The sequence below is a fragment of the Trachypithecus francoisi genome, unplaced genomic scaffold (assembly GCF_009764315.1).
Source record: "Trachypithecus francoisi isolate TF-2019V2 unplaced genomic scaffold, Tfra_2.0 Lachesis_group2, whole genome shotgun sequence".
Lineage (NCBI taxonomy): Eukaryota > Metazoa > Chordata > Mammalia > Primates > Cercopithecidae > Trachypithecus > Trachypithecus francoisi.
Window position 1 is genome coordinate 27,261,819 of NW_022681465.1, and position 23,235 is coordinate 27,285,053.

Here is a 23,235-nt window from a genome sequence, read left to right on the forward strand (position 1 = left end):
ATTCACAAGATCTATGATATTGAGAATAATACAAATAAGCTCTGCAGGAATGACACACACAAGAAATCACTGAATCATTAAACAATAATTATTTCCTTACCTATAGGTAGTTGCATAACACTTCCAAGTTAGTAATCCCAATAATTTCTCCAATCTATGTTTTAGTTTCACTGGCTCTTTCCTGAAGGTGACTACTAGAATTACAATCTAAGGGATGCAAGTGCCACTCATGTCCTTGAGTAAGAACCAGACTATTGTCTCTGATTTATTAATTATAATATTCCTATTAATGCCTAGATCATTTTGGGCTTCATGTACACAGTTTGTATCTATGAGTATATATAGTGCTATGTTCTTTAAAACATTCTCTCAACCCATGTTTACTGAGTACCTTTTATGTTCCACCATTAAACCAGGATCAGGGAAGACAAAGATGAATTAATATACTCCCTGACTTCACAAATCCACAACAGAAGTATTTTTAAAAAATAATTTCAATACTACAAAATAAATAATGTAATCATGCTTGTGAATTCTATCTAAGCACAGGGAAAGAAGGACCTAATATGAACTGGTGGAGTTAAGGAAGACTTTAAAGAGAATTGATGCCCAAAATATATTCCCAGGAAAGAAAGCAGTATTACAAAGACAGAAAGGTATGAAATAACAGACCATATTCTGGGAGTGAAAGGGATTTTGGTAAGTTGCAGTTTCAGACATGCAAAGGATTGTCAGGAGAAACAACTGGAAAAACTGAAAACATCTATAAAGGATTTTTGCATGTTAGAATGTATCAACCTGATCAATAGGTAATGTAGATTCATTAGGGTATTTTAAGCATTTAAATAACATAATCGATTATTACTTTAGATATTCGAAACATCTTACTTCTAGAGAAGACTCAGAAAACTTTATTGACCATCTCATGATCCAGTATTATGGACATTAATAAATGATTCCTAAGGTCTCCAACTGAAATGATTCTAGAGTCAAAAAAGGATATAGATTTATTATTTAAAAGAGAATACAGCATTACTAGAAAGTAGTGAGAAAATCATACCTCTTATAGGCCACCATTAGAAGTATCCCTCATAGTAACACCACAAAACAATGAGAGCTATGGTGTGAAGATGAAGGTCCTTGATTACTAACAGACACATAAGAAATTATAACTGATTTTTGTTGGAGTCGGTTCTGTTTCTCATTAATTTAAATAACTATCAATCAAGGTTCAAGGATGCCCACAAGATTGTAATTTCTCTCTATGGGTATTCCTGATACAAAATCTCATTTTCTGATATAGTTTTAATATATACAAATTGTTACATAAATAAAAAAAATTAAAAATAAGTTTCGTTTTTCTGTAAGGCTTATAAATACATAAGAATGAGGTTTCTCGTTTTTTAAAAATCACTTGCAGATATCTTTTTAATGTCTTTGGTTTTTCTAACTTAAATCCTAGTATTCATATGTCATTAAAATTCTTAGCATGCAAACTTAGTCTACATAAAATAGAATGTGGGATAAGCCTTTTGTGGCACAATTAAATCGTTCCCTTGAAGGACAAGGTAGCAGAAGGTGAACACTAATTTAGTTAATATGATAAAGATAAATGGTGTTTTTTAAAGTGAAAACAAGTATACCTGTTCTTGTATATCATTCTCACTTTTCAAATGAGTTAATATAGGGCTTTAATTTTCAAATAAGGAATATTAAATATTATATAAGATTGTGTCACCACTTTAATATCAAAGAGAAATCTCATCAAGGTGTCAAATAAATTTAATGGAAACAATTAGATGTAGTTTGCAGTAGTATAAAATACAGATAAGCTGAATAAGAACGCAATGTTTTCTATGTGTACTCAAAAACATTTATGAAGTTTCCAAAGAGCATTGTAACTACAAGGAAAAGTCACTTGAAATATTAAGTGATTAAAAAATAGAATGTAAATTATTGTACAAATAGAATTGAAACTGGATATATCTTATTTCCAAAGAGATGCCACACATAAATCTAAACAAAGGCCAACTCTGGAATCATTAAAAGCCAAAATGTCTACACTATTCTGAAAAGAGAATATGAAAGTCTTTTGCTTATATTTTTCAAATGTTATATTGGGCACTTATTAGATGTCTAGATTTTTTCAAAAATAATATCAAGTGTTTACTGAATGTATATTATATGTAAGACTCTCAGAGATACAAAAAAGTGAGTAAAAATATCCTTATTGCTCTCAAACAGCTTATTATCTAATGGGCACATCAGATATACAAAACTAACATAGTACAAGACTGAATAAAGTAAGTGCCATAACTACTTCAAAGATCAATGTAAGCTGAGGAGGAAGACATTTTTATGAGATGCTTTATGAGTAGGCATGTCAAATAAAGTAGCCTAATAATGAAAATGGAATAATGAAAATATCATCATGCGAGATGTTCTACCTCAGAAGTGTATGTGAGCTGCAGGTAGGGAAAGAGGGAGGAGACCACTAAGGAAAAGGGGTTATGTGGGTTGAAGAGACCAATCCAAGACAGAGGCTGAGAAGGTACCCTCTTCTTTCTGTCATACTCTTACTTCTCACCAACTCACCATACTCACTCCTTACCACCTCTCATCTGTCCCTCCACTCTGTTAACCACTTTTCTTCTGCATGAACTACAGAAGTACAAACACTAATAATCCTTGCATCAGAGTTCTTCTGTTCTTTTGGGGTTTATAGAATATCAAATGTGTCCTCAATGTCTAAGTTCAAAATCTAAAAAGCAAAATATTAAAAAAAAGATGGTGACACTCCATTAAATTAAGTAATTTGGAACTGATAATTTATAAAATTAAATAAAATATTGGAAACTTATTTTCTAAAGTGCAAAGGCTGAAGGGAAAAAAACTTCAACAATTCATTATATCTTAATGTTTGTTTTCACTCAGCATGTGAATTCTTTACCAACCTGACTAAATATTAAACTGTTCAGGTATATAAATATCATGGGATACTTTTAAATGTCTTATGTATAACGCTTGATATTCTGACAGTTGTTTAAACTTTTTAATGTATTTAATGCTAATTTTTATTAATATTTTAATAAGTCTAGAGTCCTAGAATTTTACTATTTTATTCATGAAAAACTGAAAATAGGGGAAAATGCTGATGTAGAATGTTCTTTATTAAGCTGTATTTTAATATTATACCCTTTGCTACATTTAAAGGATGCTAAAATCAACAACCTATGAAACCTGTTTCTAAACTTTTATGGAAATATTGTTGAGGACACTGTTATCTAAAATCCCAAGAGAGAAATTTCCCTTAGAACTTACTGGCAGGAAAATTTTGCTTTAAACAAATTAAAATCCTTCTTCCTTTCTAATCATGAAATTAGCTAACTCTTTTTCTGTAACAGCTTACAGCTCATTTTTAAGCTCAACAAGGAAATTATACATAGGCCATTAGGAGCCTGTATTTTATTTACTATTTCTGAATTCCTACCATTACTTATTTTTCCCCAGTACTGAGAATTTCTTTCTTTCTTTCGGTTTTGTTTGTTTGTTTGTCTGTTTGAGACAGGCTCAAGTGATCCTTCACCTCAGCCTCCCAAAGTGCTGGGATTACAAGTGTGAGCCACTGAGCCTGGCCACTGTGTTTCTATTTCTATTTTAACATTACTATAATAGGATTTGGTTTTAGTTACACAAGCAGTATTTAAAAAATAGTAAAATGAACACTGATTTTTTTCTGTTAAGTGTGCCAATAAATTCTTTAACTTCTTCCCACAATTAAAAATCTGAATAGCTTCAATATTTTAGTGAGGTATGCATATATCTCACATATGAGGTATGAAGTATGTGGTGTCACCACCATATTTAGGATGTGCTTATATTACATTCATCTTTGCTTATAAACCTTTACCAGAGTGGCATTTTCCATCACAATTCTGGCATTCAGGGCCTTCAAAAATCTGATTTTAATCTAAGCTTTTCAGATTATTCACCTTTCCAAATCACCTGCTTCTGTCAAACTGATCTTGCCTTACTTAAAACAGGTCTAGAAATTTCCCATGTTTAGCTTGTCCTCTTACCAAATAATTTCCCTCTTCCTCCTTCTGCCTATTCTCAAGACCTACTTCAAGTTCATCTTCCTTTTTAAACCATTCCCAGCTGATTTTTTCCTCTCTTCTGAATTCCCGTAACACATATTGTGACTTTAGAAATAGTTTTGTTGATTTTTAAAAATCCTTCACATAAATACTTTTCTTTTTTTTTTTTTTTTTTTTTTTGAGACGGAGTCTCGCTCTGTCGCCCAGGCTGGAGTGCAGTGGCCAGATCTCAGCTCACTGCAAGCTCCGCCTCCCGGGTTCACGCCATTCTCCTGCCTCAGCCTCCCGAGTAGCTGGGACTACAGGCGCCCGCCACCTCGCCCGGCTAGTTTTTTGTATTTTTTAGTAGAGACGGGGTTTCACTGTGTTCGCCAGGATGGTCTCGATCTCCTGACCTCGTGATCCGCCCGTCTCGGCCTCCCAAAGTGCTGGGATTACAGGCTTGAGCCACCGCGCCCGGCCATAAATACTTTTCAAATTGAGGTTCAAGAAACCAACTTATTGGCTGTAAACAGTTTTAAAAATAAAGTATAGGCCAGGCGCAGTGGCTCACGCCTGTAAACCCAGAACTTTGGGAGGCCAAGGTGGGTGTACCACGAGGTCAGGAGATTTGAAACCATTCTGGCTAACACACTGAAACCCTGTCTCTACTAAAAAATACAAAAAAAAAAATAAATTAGCCATGGTGGCAGATGCCTATAGCCCCAGCCACTCGGGAGGCTGAGGCAGGAGAATGGCATGAACCTGGGAGGCAGAGCTTGCAGTGAGCCGAGACTGCGCCACTGCACTCCAGCCTGGGCAACAGAGAGAGACTCCGTCTCAAAAACAAACAAACAAACAAACAAACAAATAAATAAATAAAATAAAATAAAATATAATGCAGCTCATTTAGGAAGCATAAAACAGTGTTTGGAAAACATGTTTTAGTTACACACACATGTAAATATCAATACTCCCAAGTTTGTGTGTCCTAAGTCTTAAACTGAAATGTGATTTCTTCATATAAATTATGGGAAAAACAGTTTTAAAATATTGATCTATAGTATTCTACAAAACATTAGCATGTAATATAATTTTAGAAAATTTACATATTACAAACATAACATGTTCAATGAAAAACATTTTTAAACTGCCCCAAATCACCCATTACTACTCCAATCCAAGGTAATCATAATTAATATCCTGGAATATAGCCTTCCAACTTTTTCCATGTATTTGGATATCTATACTTTATTTAGTAAAAATCAGATAAATACCATAATGCTATTTTATAAACTGCTTTTCCTACTTTAACAATATATAGCATGAATATTTTGTCTTCTTATCAATAATTTCTCAATAAAGCATTGTCCTAAAATTTATAATTGCTTCAGGACAGGTGCCATGTTTTCAATATTTTTTAATCTTACCTTTTTAATAGGTAATACATTCACAGTGTTTAAAAAAATTAAAATGTAAAATATAACAAGTAAAGAGTTTCCCTTAAACCTCTGCTTTCAATTTCAACCACCTCCCCAAACATGTAATCTCTGTTATTGTTTATTGTATTAGTTTTAAGTTTATTTATCACATAAAAGCACATTCAGACTTATAATCATACTCCTACCCTTTTTATATAAAAGGTAACAACATAACCTAAACTGTTTTCAGCTTAGTTCTTGGTATTAACAATGTCTCTTGGAGCTGTCCCCACTCAGTACATCTATAACTCCCTCATTCACAGAACTCCACTGGATAGGGTACTATAATTTATTTAACTAGCCCCTCATGGTGAAAATTTCAACGATTTCCAGTTTCCTAATATTACAAACAATGCTGAAGTGACTAACCTTGCAATGACACCATTTCATACATGCATATAACTAAAGGATAAGTTGTGAAAGTGTTATTGCTGAGTCAACGGTATATACATTTTACAGTTTTGATGGATTCTGCCAAAATGCCTTCTATAGTGGTTTTTCATGTTGTTGCTGAGAATTTATACTCTCGACAGTAAAGCAGCAAAGAGCATTTGTATCCACATCTTTGTCAAGACACTAAGCTATTAAATTTTAAATTTATGCTAATCTAATAGGTGAATAAATATATTTTTATTTTTCCTTTATTTTACTGAGAATGGGGCAAATCATCTTTAATATATTTAAAATCATTTGTGTTTCTATTTTCTAAACTATCCACCCATATCCATTGCCAATATTTTTATTTGGTTGTCCTTATCCATTTCTAGTAGTACACTGTATATTAAAGAGATTCACGCTTTTGTGGTATGTTTGTATTGATTATATTAACAAGTATTTTAATTATTTATTAATTTTCTAAAAGCAACTATTATATACATATTATATTTCCCTTTTCTAATTCATTCCTTTATGCTTTTGTTTTTATTACTTCCATTCTTCCACATTCCTTTGATTTGATTGTGGGTTTGATTTTCCCTAGTTTTTTGGGTGAGATGATGAACTCATTTATTTCATTCTTTTTATTTTATTAATATAAGTACTTAAGGCTCTGAATTTTTCTCCAAGGGCAGTTTTGGCTATATCAATTAACATATCACATAAATTTTTATTTCCTTCATCCCTTTCCCACATCCATTTTTGCAAGCAAAGAATATAGCCTTATAATTTAAGGGTACATTCTTCACTTTCAGCGGGTAATTTTTTTGTTGTTGTTTTTGTTTTTTTTTTGTTTTTTGAGATGGAGTCTTACTTTCTCTATCACCCACTCTAGAGGGCAGTGGCTTGTGGCTCACTGCAACCTCCGCCTCCCAGGTTCAAGCAATTCTCCTGCCTTAGTCTCCCAAATAGCTGGGATAACAGGCGTGCACCACCACGCCCAGCTAATTTTTGTATTTTTAGTAGAAGCAGCATTTTGCCATGTTGGCCAGGCTGGTCTCGAACTCCTGACCTCAGGTGATACACCTGCCTTAGCCTCCCAAAGTGCTGGGATTGCAGGACTGAGCTACTGTGCTTGGCCACTTTCAGCATGTAATTTTTGTTGGAGGTGGTAAAATCCATTGCAGCTTGTTTCCTTGATTACATCTTCTCTTAACTTTATTATTACATGATTTCTCCACAATCTAAGTGATAGCAGCAAGAGGCAGACAAACGCCTAGGCAGATAGGGGCAGGTCCCTAGTGAAACCCCAACTCCAAGCCAAAACCTCCAGGCTTTTTCAGTTTAAAGCCAGAGAGCCAAGCCACAAGTCAAACTATGGACCATATTGAGAACCTGTCTTCCCATTTGGCACAACTTCCTCTGATTGATCCCCACCTTTCACCTATTTTACTTATACCTACCCTTTCCTAATTGGTTTTCTTTTTCTTTCTTTTTTTTTTTTTCTTTTTTTGAGACAGAGTCTCACTCTGTCGCCCAGGCTGGAGTACAGTAACATGATCTTGGCTCACTGAAGCCTCCCGGGAGGTTCAAGCAATTCTCCTGCTTTAGCCTCCGAGGTAGCTGGGATTACAGGTGCCCACCACCACACCTGGCTAATTTTTGTAATTTGAGTAGAGACAGGGTTTCACTATGTTGGCCAAGCTGGTCTCAACCTCCTGACCTTAGGTGATTCATCCACCTCGGCCTCCCAAAGTGCTGGGATTACAGGTGTGAGCCACCGTGCCTGGCCTCATAATTGTTTTTTTACACTGTCATGACCAACTTTCAGTGGGTGCCTTTGTTTTAACCTTTTTTGCATACTCACAAACCAATCAGTACACACTCCCCTATTCTGAGCCCACAGAAGTCCCAGACTCAGCCACACTGGGAGAGAAACCAGCTAACTCAGGGTAGCTGACCACTCTCATGTGCCCTCTCTGCTGAGAGCTGCTTTGTTGCTCAATAAAATTCTTCTCTGCACTCATCACTCTTCAATTGTCAGTGTATTCTTATTCTTCTTAGATGCAGAACAAGAACTTGTAAACAGTTGAATGTGGTACGAACTATAAAACAAGCAGGCTGAGATGGTGCATAAGCCAGGGTTGGCCTGGGCGGGCTGAGTGAGCAGGCCACCCGTTGCAGCAAGTAATGTGGCTGTGTGAGGCCCAGGTGGGGGCGTCGCTGGCTGGAGGTCCGCGGCTTACAAAGTGACTGAGAAAAATAACGTGCCATAAGGTGCTTTGAGCTACCTTATGATATACTTTGAAGTCCCTGTTTCATGAAAAATGCAGCTTATGAATTTTCCAATTTTTGTTGTTTTTGTTCTATGGCTTTGTTTTTTCTATGTTTGTTCCATGTTACTGTGTATGTTACTCTTTGTTACTGTTCTGTGGCTTCCAACAAGAAATGGGGGAGGGGAGAATTATACATTATACATCCCTGTTCGTATCAGAAATATTGTACATTTTGTTGTACATTTCTACAAAAGTACATTTGTAGAAATGCTTTCCAAAGTCAATGCATATGTAAAGTATAATAAATACTTGGCCGGGGGCGGTGGCTCATGCCTGTAATCCCAGCACTTTGGGAGGCTGAGGTGGGTGGATCATGAGGTCAGGAGTTCAAGACCAGCCTGAGCAACATGATGAAAGCCCGTCTCTACTAAAAACACAAAAGCCCGGGGTGGTGGCACATGCCTAGAATCCCAGCTACTCAGGAGGCTGAGGCAGGAGAATTGCTTGAACCCAGGAGGTGGAGATTGCAGTGACCCAAGATCATGCCACTGCACTCCAGCCTGGGTGACAGAGCAAAACTCCATCTCAAAAAAAGAAACAAAAAAAAGAAAGAAAAGAAAAAGAAAGTACAATAAATACTTAAAATGATGAAATGGCACATATCGGGCAATGTTTGTGCTATAAATATCAAATCCTGCCTTTCAATTTGCATTAAAAAGTTCCAATGACTTACTCTTTTAATAGACTTTACCTATTCCCATTTCCCTTCAAATATTTATAAAGTAGGCAAAAAAAAAAAAAAAAAAAGGATACTTTTGAGGTATCATTTATGGAATATCAGTGGTTTCTAAGGTGTATTAATTTTTGATACTAGCATTGCTTTTCCTCAAAATATCTGCTGGTAAAGGATGAGAGTTTTAAAAATCAGTCTGGGTGTTATTAAATATATGTACCATGGTAGGGTTCTTTTATATTATTAAGTAGATCAAGCAGATGCGTAATTAGATGCAATTTAACTTTGCAGACTATACAAAGTAGTGGCTACATATTCAAATATCACCCTGTATTTCCCTTAGCACAACACACTTATAGTCTCTGCTAGACTTTCATGTGGGTTGGGGACATAGCTGTTAAGTTCACTTATATCCTGGTGCTAAAATATTGGCGTATAGAAAAAATGTTTGTTAAGCTATCAACATTAATCAGATAGAGATTATGATTTATGCTAGCTGGAGTTGTAATTAAAAGATGATAAATAGAACAGAATCCCTTTCAAGTAGCAACTCTGAAACTTACAGTAAATTTGATTCAGGGTAAATTATAATGTCTGAGTTTCCTTACCTAATAATGGGGATAATATTAATACTCAAATTCACAGTTGTTGAAAAGATTTAATAAAATAATAGAGGTAGAGTATTCTCAACAGTACTCAAGTGTTTTTTTTTCCTTCGTTCACAATTTAAAATGTTCCAAATTTTCCTTCTATTACTTATCTGTCCTGCAAAACATGCTTTCAAACAAAAACTATATGCTATTTTATAGCTTCCACCATATAACTACAGAGATTGTCACACATGATTTTTACAACAAGTGAGGTTATTGTAGGCCACAGATAAAGTTAGAAGGCTGGCTTGCCTAAGAAGATGTGGCTGATAATAGTGAAAACTGAGATTTAAAAATGGATTATCTGTGCTCAAATCCAAGACCGACATGGAGATTTATATATTCCTGATAAATTTCCCACAAAGAACATTTTGTACTTTTTTTGTGCTCTTCCACTCTCAATAGACCTAATTAATTGATCTAAAAGAGCCAGTTAAATAGAAACCTTAAAAGTGAGAATTCTAGTTCAGAACGTTTTTTTCAAATTGTGAGTTTCCATGACTGGAAATCCAATTTGATATGGTATTTAATTATCTAATTTTAAAGAGCTAAAAATAAAGACCACTCTTATGTCTTTTCAAATTTTCAACACACGGCACTTTCTGAAAAGCCCATACAAGTGACAGCATAAAATGATTAACTGCAAAAGCACAGCTAACAAGATGCTCCAAAAATAATGTTACTGGGGAAAAAGTTCTTAGAAATAAAATCATGGATTTACTGTAATTTATTTGGATGGCCTATTCTACTAAATATACTCCTTTGAAATTCACTACCACTATTAAACGCAAATCTTTTATTTCAAGACATCCACTATGAAAACTTGTAAAATTTTACGCTGAATTTCTACTCAAATGATGTGAATTTCTTAAATTATACAAAGAAAAACCGGCCTTTTAAGATGATATGTATTAGTTATTAAATTAATCCAAATCTGCGCTCGCCTCCCAGCACTCTCCCTTTTGACAACTCTGCTTTTCTTCAGTCACACCAGGAAACACTTCCCCAGACACACAAGGATATACAGTCAGTAAACATCTCTATGGCTCTTCCAATTGTTTACTGCTGGCATCTGTTCTGATAAGTTGGTACACAGGCTGTACTAACTGTTACCCCTTTATACAACCACACAACTCCTTGTTTTGATTTATGTCTGTCCAAAACTCATTAGGAGGCTTTCCTTGACCATGATATTTAAAAAATTAGCCCTCTCTATGCACATACACACACACTACCTAAACACTGTCCTCAACACAGTCTAGTACTTCATTATCTCCTTATCCTACTCCATTTTCATAGCATTTATTCACTCTAACATAATAAAGAACATAGCACAGAGTGAGCACTAAGTAAATATTTACTAAGTGAATACTGAGTCATATCTATTTTTCATTCCTCTCTTTCTTAAAATTTTAAATTTAAAAAATTACACAATAGCTCTTAATGATTTAAAGAACATGGATATAGACTTAAAGAAAAGGAAGACTGATTTCATAAAACGATAAATTGATAAGACATCAACATATCAAAAAGTATATTATAAGCCTCTATAAAATGAAAATCACTAAACAGTAATATTGGAAGAGGCAAGCTATATCAGATATAAGATAAAATAGTCTTTAAATCATCTAAAACAAACAATGTGAATAGTGCACTTAAAGTGCAGTTACTTCTCTTAAAGACTGTTCTTTGCAGTGTCTAATATTCATGAGTGTTGCTGCCATGAACCTGTCTCCTTAGGACAAGTTAGTAGTTTCAGTCACAGAGAGACTTACTCTCCTCTCACAAATCTGACTCTAATATTCTGACAATCTATATGACATTCTGGTAAAAAGCTACAATTACAATTACTTAATTTAAGCTGGTTGTCTAAGGTTCAAACTAATTGCTCACTGCCTATCTAATGTACCTTGTTTTGTTTTGTTTTGAGATGGAGTTTCACTCTATTGCCCAGGGAGGAGTGCAGTGGCGTGATTTCAGCTCACTGCAACCTCTGACTCCCAGCTTCAAGTGATTCTCCTGCCTCAGCCTCCCAAGCAGCTGGGATTACAGGTGCATGCCACCACACCTGGCTAATTTTTGTATTTTTAGTAGAGACGGGGTTTCACTTGTTAGGCAGGCTGGTCTCAAACTCCTTACCTCAAGCAGTCCGCCAACCTCGGCCTCCCAAAGTGCTGGGATTACAGGCACGAGCCACTGCACCTGGCCTAATCTACATTTAATCATAAATGTTTTTGCTTTACTTTCTATTCAGAAAGAGATTTCTTACTTAAAAACATCTTAATATGAAGAAATATTAAACTTAATAAAGCAAATATCTTCCAAAAGTGTCATTTAAATGTTAAACTAGATGTCTTTCTTAAATATATTTGACCAATCCCTATATTTTAGCTCAAATCCTAGCTATCCCTACCCAATATTACTGTTCAGAAATTTTTCTTTTATAGAAACTAATAGTTTTTGATATATTAAAATCTTGTTCAAGTTAATATTTTATAGAATGAAAGAAATTTTGTTTTCCTTAAATTCACATTCATATTAATTAAACAGTTTATTTTAGCCTCTAAAGTCTAGACTCTACAATCTGGAAAAACAGACAGTGGTTAAGAATGTGGGCTCAAACTCCAGATCTGCCTCTTAACCAGTTCTGTTTTCTGTAAATGATTTCCTGAATTCATTTACCATTTTAATCTTTAGCCCTTCATTCATAATATTTTATAGCAATAACAGCAACAATAATACTATATGAGATTAACAATTCTTATTAATATTTTATAGGAATATGTGAGGTTAAATGAGATAATGCATATAAAAAGGTCAGCAATTAGCTGGGCTCCTAGCAATTGCTCAGTGAATTCAATTTTCCAGCAAATATTTATTGCACATTACCATGGGTCAGCACTCTTTGAGACACTGGAAATAACACTACACTAATTGTTAAATACAACAGTAGCCCTATGGAAGTTATTTTACTTGGGGGAGACAAATGATTAAAAATACATCATATAATATAATGTCACTTAAATGTCACCATGATGAAGAGAAATAAAGGCAGAAGAAGGGGGAGCAAAAGGGCTTGATGTGTTATTTTACACATGGTAGTCAGAGAAGGCCTCCCTGATGAAGTGACATTTGAGTAGAAACTGAATTAAGAACAGGTCATATACATGTACAACGTGTTTGCTAATGTAAGAACGATGATAATGGGTGATTAATAACCCCTCTTTACAACAATTTCTTCCATCTTCCGTATGTTTACACAAGCTCTGGAGGTAGTGTAGGAAAAATCAGGGAGAGGAATGAGTGACTCAGGCACTCACTAGTTTTAATAAAGTGGGAAAGTTAAACAATTTAATCCTGTCTAGTTTTCTGTACCTCTGAGTGAATGTGCATAAAAATGTGAAGATAAGAAAGAGATTACTTTAGCCATTCTGTCCTCAAGTTAGGCATTATGATGATAAACTTCTATTTTTATGGGTAGGAGCAGAGATAAATGGGAAGAGACATAAATGGGAAATAGAAATGACAATGAAACTAAAGTGGAATCTTTATGTAGGCTAAAAATGAAGTCTAGCAAGACAAATTAAATATTTTATAGCACATTATATAATCAAAGACCTTCACTTTTCACACAAATAAAATTAAGAAATAGATTCAGTTATAAGAGTACAAATAATTCAAAGGAAGATATGTAATAGATACTACCACCATAACAAATCCATATCAATTTGTTATCTACTCATAATTGAAAATTATCTAACTCAAAGCCTTCTGTTTTGTGATTTTCTTTTAAAAGAGTAAAACGATCCTTTAAATCAAGTGTATAACATTTGCAACAAACTGAGATAATGATTTGTATATTTCAAATACGAGTACTTTAGGTTAATAGCCAGATAAACTTTAAATTTCTACCTCATATAAAAAATCATATATAACCCTTTAAATTTCTACAGCATCCAGTATATATTTATTTTCATAGCTAGTTCTATCAGATGGTGAGATAATCAACTTCAAAGCGTTGGGGGTTGGAGAAACATTAATTAACCATGTAATAGTCCAGAGAATCTCATCTATTAGCAAATTTTATATTGTAAGGGGTATAGCTTTATCTGAAATTTTGTATTCCTAGTCAAACTCATATCTGCATTGTATATTTAGAAAACCCCATCATTTCAGCCCAAAATCTCCTTAAGCTGATAAACAACTTTAGCAAAGTCTCAGGATGCAAAATCAATGTGCAAAAATCACAAGCATTCTTATACACCAATAACAGACAAACAGAGATCCAAGTTTCTTTTTATAGATTTGGTCTTCCAATTTAGACCTGGCGAAGCCTGTAGACAAGGCAAATATTTGGTTGACTTGTGAAATGGGACATCAGTATCGCTGAAATCCTATTTGTATATTTTGTTAACCTAATCTGGATAAAAAATATCTTCCTGTACTGTATTTTATTCATACTGATATATACTAGAATTGGTGTTCATACTTCCACATGAATAATTAAGCATACAAAACACTTTATTTATTTAGAGACAGGGTCTCACTCTGCTGCCTAGGCTGGAGTGCAATGGTACAATCACAGCTCACTACAGCCTCAACCTCCCAGGCTCAAGCAATCCTCCCACCTCAGCCACCCAAGTAGCTGGGACCATAGGCATGTGCCACTACCCCCAGCTAATTTTTGTATTTTTAAGAGATAAATACTTCATTGTAACCTAGAGTGCTTGAGGGAGGGCAGTGATGTAGAAGAAAGAGATGTCAAAGACCCTCAATTTATGACTTGAGAAGCTGGGTATTTGGTGGCATCACTTATTTAAAAAGAAAGCATGCAATGTTCTTCCATTTGTGTCCTCTTTTATTTCATTGAGCAATGGTTTGTAGTTCTCCTTGAAGAGGTCCTTCACATCCCTTGTAAGTTGGATTCCTAGGTATTTTATTCTCTTTGAAGCAATTGTGAATGGGAGTTCACTCATGATTTGGATCTCTGTTTGTCTGTTATTGGTGTATAAGAATGCTTGTGATTTTTGCACATTGATTTTGCATCCTGAGACTTTGCTAAAGTTGTTTATCAGCTTAAGGAGATTTTGGGCTGAAATGATGGGGTTTTCTAAATATACAATCATGTCATCTGCAAACAGGGACAATCTGACTTCTTCTTTTCCTAATTGAGTACCCTTTATTTCTTTCTCATGCCTGATTGCCCTGGCCAGAACTTGCAACGCTATGTTGAATAGGAGTGGTGAGAAAGGGCATCTTTCTCTTGTTCCAGTTTTTAAAGGGAATGCTTGCAGTTTTTGCCCATTCAGTATGATATTGGCTGTGGGTTTGTCATAAAGAGTTCTTATTATTTTGAGATACATTCCAACAATACCGAATTTATTGAGAGTTTTTAGCATGAAGGGCTGTTGAATTTTGTCAAAGGCCTTTTCTGCATCTATTGAGATAATCACGTGATTTTTGTCTTTGGTTCTGTTTATATGCTGGATTACATTTATTGATTTGCATATGTTGAACCAGCCTTGCATCCCAAGGATGAAGCCCACTTGATCGTGGTGGATAAGCTTTTTGATGTGCTGCTGGATTCGGTTTGCCAGTATTTTATTGAGGATTTTTGCATCGATATTCATCAGGGATATTGTCTAAAATTCTCTTTTTTTGTTGTGTCTCTGCCAGGCTTTGGTATCAGGATGATGTTGGCCTCATAAAATGAGTTAGGGAGAATTCCCTCTTTTAAAAACAAGAAATGGGGAAAGGATTCCCTATTTAATAAACAGTGCTGGGAAAATTGGTGAGCCATAAGTAGAAAGCTGAAACTGGATCACTTCCTTACTCCTTATACAAAAATTAATTCAAGATGGATTAGAGACTTAAATGTTAGACCTAAAACCAGAAAAACCCTAGAAGAAAATCTAGGCAATACCATTCAGGACATAGGCATGGGCAAGGACTTCATGTCCAAAACACCAAAAGCAATGGCAACAAAAGCCAAAATCGACAAATGGGACCTAATTAAACTAAACAGCTTCTGCACAGCAAAAGAAACTACCAGCAGAGTGAACAGACAACCTACAGAATGGGAGAAAATTTTTGCAATCTACTCATCTGACAAAGGGCTAATAACCAGAACCTACAAAGAACTCAAACAAATTTACAAGAAAAAACAAACAACCCCATCAAAAAGTGGGCAAACGATATGAACAGACACTTCTCAAAAGAAGACATTTATGCAGCCAACAGACACATGAAAAAATGCTCAGCATTACTGACCATCAGAGAAATGCAAATCAAAACCACAATGAGATAACATCTCACCAGTTAGAACGGCAATCATTCAAAAGTCAGGAAACAACAGGTGCTGGACAGGATGTGGAGAAATACACTGTTGGTGGGACTGTAAACTAGTCCAACCATTGTGGAAGACAGTGTGGCAATTCCTCAAGGATCTAGTACTAGAAATACCATTTGATCCAGCCATCCCAATACTGGGTACATACCCAAAGGATTATAAATCATGCTGCTATAAAGACACATGCACATGTATGTTTATTGTGGCACTATTCACAATAGCAAAGACTTGGAACCAACCCAAATGTCCATCAATGATAGACTGGATTAAGAAAATGTGGCACATCCATGGAATATTATGCAGCCATAAAAAAGGATGAGTTCATGTCCTTTGTAGGGACATGGAGGCAGCTGGAAACCATCGTTCTCAGCAAACTATCGCAAGAACAGAAAATCAAACACCGCACGTTCTCATTCATAGGTGGGAACTGAACAATGAGAACACCTGGACACAGGAAGGGGAACATCACACAACAGGGCCTGTTGTGGGGTGGGGGAGGAGGGAGGGATAGCATTAGGAGATATACCTAATGTAAATGATGAGTTAATGGGTGCAGCACGCCAACATGACACATGTATACATATGTAACAAACCTGCATGTTGTGCACATGTACCCTAGAACATAAAGTATAATTAAAAAAAAAGAAAAAAAATAAAGATGAAGGAGGAAATACTGAAAGATTTATATATATATATATTCGCTATAGAAAAAACGTGACAATCTATTTCAGACTGAAGAAGAATTTTTTATGGTTTTGATAATTAAGGGTAGAAAATAAAAAACTAACAAAGAATGATCCAATTTCATAATTATAGAAAATTGTTCAAGAAAGCCAGTTCCTTAACCAGAGAATTAGAATGTTTAACAAACAACTATCAAAATCTTCCATGAGAGAAATATTAAAGGTCATCCTCTCAGTGAAGACTCAGTAGTACAATGAATGTACAAACATAGATATTATTTCCCAGATTAACAAAAGGAAATAAAATAATTGTTTTTTAAATTTCCAAATTGCTAAATCTAGACTATGTACCAGCACTCTTGGAACTGACACTTACTTCAAATTAAAAGCAATCCCTAAATGTATAACAGTCATATCAACAAATATTAATCTACCAAGTTGTATGGCTTTCCTATTTCTATGCTGTTCTTCATATTAGACAGTCCTGAAAGGAAAGAGCTCTTGCCAATACCAACCCAACTCCTGAAACATCAAAAGTGCTCAGAAACTAAGTCAGCTCCATTGTTCCACTTTGGTTTAAGTCCCAAATATATTATCTTAAAAACACAAAACTTCCACATACCCATTCTTTATTGAACAAATCTTGTAAAGCACACGTAAGTAGTGTTTTCTGCGATAGATCACAGAGGTAAAAATGATCTGAGACAATCTCTTATCCAACCACCTGGCTCCACATAGGTAAGTTCTGATTTACTGCTTCTGTGAAGAGTAGACTAGTTTTTAATAGTTCTAATATCTTATAATACATTGTAAATGTAACATCCCAAATTAAAACCCTAATTTATTCCTAAATTGCCCAACATTTTCTTTGACTTATACAACTTTGAATCTTTTATAACCTGAATCTTTCAAAGTATGAACCTTATAAAGTGAAGAAAAGCCTCAAGTCTGAAGAAAAACTAGGAAAGAAAGGGGAAAAAAAATCCAAGCCATTTGTATACTAGCAAATACTGAATAAAAAGCAGCTCATCTTAATAAAATCAAGGAAATTTCATGTTTCAATTGTATTACTAATAAAAGCTAGAAAAACAAAAACAAAACTTTCTTTTTTTCTGAACGACTAGCATATAATCTAAGAACTTTATTTACTGTTGGAAATGTAAATGCACCAAAAATTCTTTTAAAACAAACAGACAAAAAAGTATATAAGCAACTACCTTAGGAATAGGATTCAGCAGAACTACACCCGATTTCTTAGTGATGACCTGTTTCGTTGTATAGTGATGATCTATAAGTTGAGGAATGTTTGAAAATCCAGTGCCCTCGAATCGATACATGTTCTGGAGAGAGAACAATAAGGTAGAATAAATGTGAAGACATTGCTTTAGAAAATCTACATTCATTGATAAATTAGATTCCATTCTTAAAAAAACTATAATTGCACAACCATGTAAATACACTTAACACTACTGAACTATACCCTTAAAAGTTATTAAGATGATAAAAATATAAATAGATAAAGGAAGCTCTGACATGTTTTAAAATTCTACCTTGTGAGAGATAAATTAATTTTCACAATGTTTAAATCTAATTCAAATTGTTGAAAAATAAAAAATCTAACAAACAGACCTGAAATGCATTTTGCTAAAATGCTAACCAAAGGAAACAAAGCATGGGATACACCTGAGTCAACAGACAAGATATATGTTTACATATGTCTACATATGTGTCCCATTTGATAAAACTTTCAATATCAAAAATAATGTCAAAAATATAAGGAAGGATATCCAGTCTGATGGTAAATATTTTAATACATCTGATCATTTATTTTCTATCTGTTGATACAGTATTAGTTTGCCTTTTATAGTGGAGTATTCATTTATTATTCATTACCAAAAACACTCATTATCTTTGATAAAGAAATAAAATGCACCAGCGACAAAACTGCAGATATCAACATGCTCAAATCTTAGCATTTTTAAATTGCATATCACCAGGTAAGGTGCAATTTTCCCCAAACTCCTCCAAGACCCTTTTTCTCTTGTTTTCATATTTCAAATTGGCCTGTGAGTAGGTTGTCATATGGATAAATTGATAGCAATAAACCTGGCAAATCAAAAATACCCTATTGGCCATATTTTTCAATGCAAGAAGCTTTGCAATGCAATGTAACAAAAGCTTCCAAATGATAGTTCTCACATCCAGGAGATATATACCAATACAGATTTTGGAGTACTCCCATTTTAAGAAAATCCTGTGAAGAAATAAGAACTTTCAAAACCGACTAAATTCTACATTACTTGCATTACTGGAAGATTACTTTCCCAGTTGAAAGTTTAAAAACTCAAAGCTCTTTTTCCATACTATAAAATAAAAAGATTTAATGTATCAAAATTTAATTTATATAAAACTTCTTAAATGAATATTTCTGTTTCATCGAGTAAGGAACAAACTTGCATTAGTTTACTTTAGCACTTAACTATGGAGTATAAATCAACTCAAGGCAGTTAGTGTTTGAGTCAGTTCAAAGCAGTTGTTAATTCATTGCCTAAAGAACTTTTGTACATAGTAGGCATACTTTCTATGATATATTAGCACTGATGCTTGAGAATATTTCAACTGAAAGTACTAATCTATTTATAATAATATATGTTCTAGGTGTACAAAACACCGAGCAAGATCTCTCAGTGTCTCAGCTTATTCCTTAGTGAAACAGAGATAATATTTGTACCTCCTCACAGAGTAAAAGAGTTGAGTAACTATTAACATGCAAACCACTTTACCCAGTATATGGTACATGTACTGGCACACATTCAGTTATCAAGTCATCAGACAAATAATGAATGTTAATGGACACTTAGATTGATTCCTTATTTTTGCTACTGTGAATAGTACTGCAATAAGCATGGGAGTACAGGTATCCCTTTGGTATACTGATTTATTTTCCTTTGAATAAATACCCAGTAGTGCAATTATTGGATCATATGGCAGTTCTATTATACTTTTTTGAGAAATTTCCATAATGAATTTACTAATTTGCATTCCCATCAACAGTGTATAAGAGTTCCCTTTTCTCCACATCCTTGCCTGCATTTATTTTTTGTATTTTTAATAATAGCCATTCTACTGGGATAAAATGATGTTTTATTGTGGTTTTTATTTGTACTTCTCTGATGATCAGTGATACTGAGCATTTTTTCATAATACCTATTGGCCATTTGCACAACTTTTTGGAGAAATGTCTATTTATACTTTGTATTAAATGTTGTATTCAATGTCTTGAATGCATGAATGCATGAGTGCATAAGCTTTCCAGTATCCATTTCTATGCTGCCTTATTGGTTTATTTAATTTCACATCCTGCAAAGTATGTATTCACTTATTGATTCTTGCAAAAACTCTTTAAGATATTAACCCCCTTTATTTCCTAAACCACAGAACAAGTAAAGACAGAGCTGGGATTGAAAGTCAAGTGTTCTAACTCCAAATACAGTGCTCTTTTTATTGATCTACTATTTAATATTTTTAACTCCTTTAAAATCTTGTACTACTTCATAACCTCCTCTCTTGGAACACTTGTTGACTCATTTATTTACAGCTTCTATAATATAAACTCCTTCATTAGAATACAGTAGGCACTCATTAAATATCTGTTAATGAATTTCCCCATTTATTGACCCCTTCTAGTTAATAGGTATAGAAGGAAATGAACAGGATAATTTTAGCTCATGGAAGATTCACCTGCACAAAATGAAAAAGAATTAAAACTCTGTATCACCTTATACTGTTTGCAATTGCTTGAGGAGCTCAACATTATACAGCAAAAACTCACTAGAATAAAATTAGGCAGCAGAAAATCTGAGGCGTTTAGTGAAAAATAAATGTTCTCATTTTTAACAGAGATATTTGAAAAATTTCAATGACAGAAGGAAACCGGATAAAACTATGAAATGTGAACTTGTAACTTCTTATTTTTAGCATATATTATATTGTTCATTTTAGCCACTTAAAACAAAATGGCAATATTAAAAATAAGCAATAATTTGCACACTGACCCTTTCCTTTTTGTTTCTAAGAATGCTAATTTAAATACTTATAGCTACAATTTAAACTAGAAGTGATAAGATAAATATTTCCGTATTACATAATACATATTTCAAAAATAGTTACTTTCAGAGCTTAGAAAATAAAATGAAACATTCATATAAGTTGTGGTTAACGAGTTTATACTTTACCTACAATCTTTCTACAATTCTCATACCATGTAATAAATATTGCCAACATGGTCACAAATTGTAATAGGGTAGGTTATCTAAATTCATAACTTAAAGGCATATATAAATTACAAAAGAGTTTGCCAGGAAATAAAAAATGACACATCATTAGAAACAACATAGTTTCCAAAACAGTAAGTTAGATGTATGAATGTGGGAAAATATGATTATCAAATTGAGGTCTGAATACTATGAAAAATTAACAAATAGTGTGAACATTATGATAGTGGAAATACTTTAATGGATATATTCCTTTTAACCTACTAGAATGGTATCTACTTTCATTTAGCTATAACTACTAGATGTAAATGTACTAAATGCTACTGAATCCTATACTTTAAAATGATTAATTGTATGATATGTGAATGTCAGCTCAAAAAGGTACGTTTCATATAAACTTATTAAGAGGTATATGTGCGTACGTGTGTGTACATACACCTGTTACTAAGCTATCCAAGCCCTCAGGTTCATCTAATGATCATGGTTCAATTTTTGTAAGGCAATTAGTATCACCCTAGTCTCTAGACATAAACTGAAATCCTGTGGATAGCAATCTTGAAAATGCAGGCCATCTGAAATGATGGGAATGGAAAACAAATAGAGGTATCAATTCCTTCATATGCCAAAACCATTAAAATTCCTTAGTGGGTAAAGTTAAATTTTGAAATTACTCTTTATCTGTTTAAGGCTCAATAAAGAAAAGTAACAAACATAGAAAGTAGTTTAGCAATACTTAAATAAATTTCAAAAAATAAATTAGCATTAGAATAATCAATGTAGATAAATTATTTTTAATTCTTCATTAATTTCTATTCATTATTAATGCCAATAAACAATGGCTTATCTATAAAAAGAAAAATCTTAATCTTTAATGTATCAAAAAACCAATTCAACCATCATCCCATTCATTAAGAAATTTCATTATCACTATTCAATAAAGTATTTCTTAAAAATCTTTCACGGCACCATTCTGAAAACAATTCCAAGCTCCAATTTCAAAAGTATAAGTTTCATAAACTTAAGTTGCTCTAGAAAAAAAACTTAAAATAATCACATTGTTTTTAGTTTTAATTTGAAATATCTTTAATGTTCAAATTTAACAACATATTTTAAATAGCTATAGACTTTGATTTTGTAAACACTATTTTTATTTTAAAATATTACTAAATACATCTTTCCTTAAACACACATAAATGTTAGTAAATTTTGAAGCAATGTATTTAAGAAATTTAGAAAAAAATTAAGTGCTAAATTTCAAGTGTTGCAGGCATTTGTCACAAACCATTCATTATTTTAATATAATTGTACCACAATGAACTACATCAAAATATACATATGAACTAAACTGGAAACGTACATCAACATATTGTATGATAAAATGTCTCCTCTGTCCATCAGAATATACAGAAAGGACATATTCACCAGGTTTCCCATGACTCTCTCGCACCAAAAAGTCTCCTTGTTTTTTTAACAGTTCTTGAGCTTCTATTCTGGGAATTGCACCATGGTACCAGTCCTGTTCCGCCAAAGGCTTCTCACTGATGGAGATCATATCAGAAAGCTTAAACAAATATTAAAAAAAAAAAAACAAAAAACTAAATTAGAGAAAATACTGATTATTTTCTAATAAAATTCATAGCAACTATAAAGGCTTCTTACAAATGTTCCTCCCTTTAATTGACCAATTAAAAGTTATACGATGAACCTAAAATATCTTTTGAAGTACTGGTGCTGAAGTTTACCACAAATACATACACTTCAACACATTGTTTTATCTGTCATACAAAGGTAGACACAATATTAGCATTTAGAGTTAGCATTGATAATCTTATTCACCATGTCCTAAAATAAATCTGTATACTAAAATTATCAACCAGAGAAATTCTGAAGAAAAAGAGGGAATTAACAGAAATGTATCATAAAACAACTTAATTTTTATGTAAATGAAAAGCTAAGGTATTTCTTTTTTATGTAATTAACTCTTGATCACAGAGGTTCTGAGCAGTCTCATATGTTCCAGGAGCACTATCTCAGGTTTTATTTGATGCTGCCTTGCTGCTGTGCCTTCCTATCCTTATCTTCACTCACCTGACTTCCTTAACCATTACCTCTCCCACATGGCTGGTCCTGCTTCTACAAAGCAATGGTAGATAAAGCCCTAGGAGAAACAGCATCACTGAAAACCACCAATATGCAATTACAAACACATGGCAAAGATAAGGAATGGTTATAAACCATGAGCATGGTAGAGAAAGCAAATTCTCTGTTATTTTAAGAGGCCAAATGCTAACACCAAGTCAGAGATAATTTAACAGATGACTGTTATTTCCTTGAAATG

At 33.7% G+C, this 23,235-nt stretch overlaps 1 protein-coding gene across 4 annotated transcripts in view; it reads right to left on the bottom strand.

Annotated features, from left to right (window-relative positions):
* The window catches only part of FER (FER tyrosine kinase), a 451,703-nt gene that overhangs the window by 214,208 nt on the left and 214,260 nt on the right, over window positions 1–23,235 (bottom strand). For 2 of the 4 annotated variants that reach the window (XM_033178962.1, XM_033178965.1), the window contains 2 exons: window positions 22,255–22,458; window positions 17,841–17,963 (listed from right to left, as the gene is read on the bottom strand). In XM_033178962.1, the coding sequence (XP_033034853.1) occupies window positions 17,841–17,963; window positions 22,255–22,458 (327 nt within the window). The remainder of the gene's footprint in view (window positions 1–17,840; window positions 17,964–22,254; window positions 22,459–23,235) is intronic. The other 2 variants (XR_004429709.1, XM_033178963.1) reach the window with 2 other exon arrangements.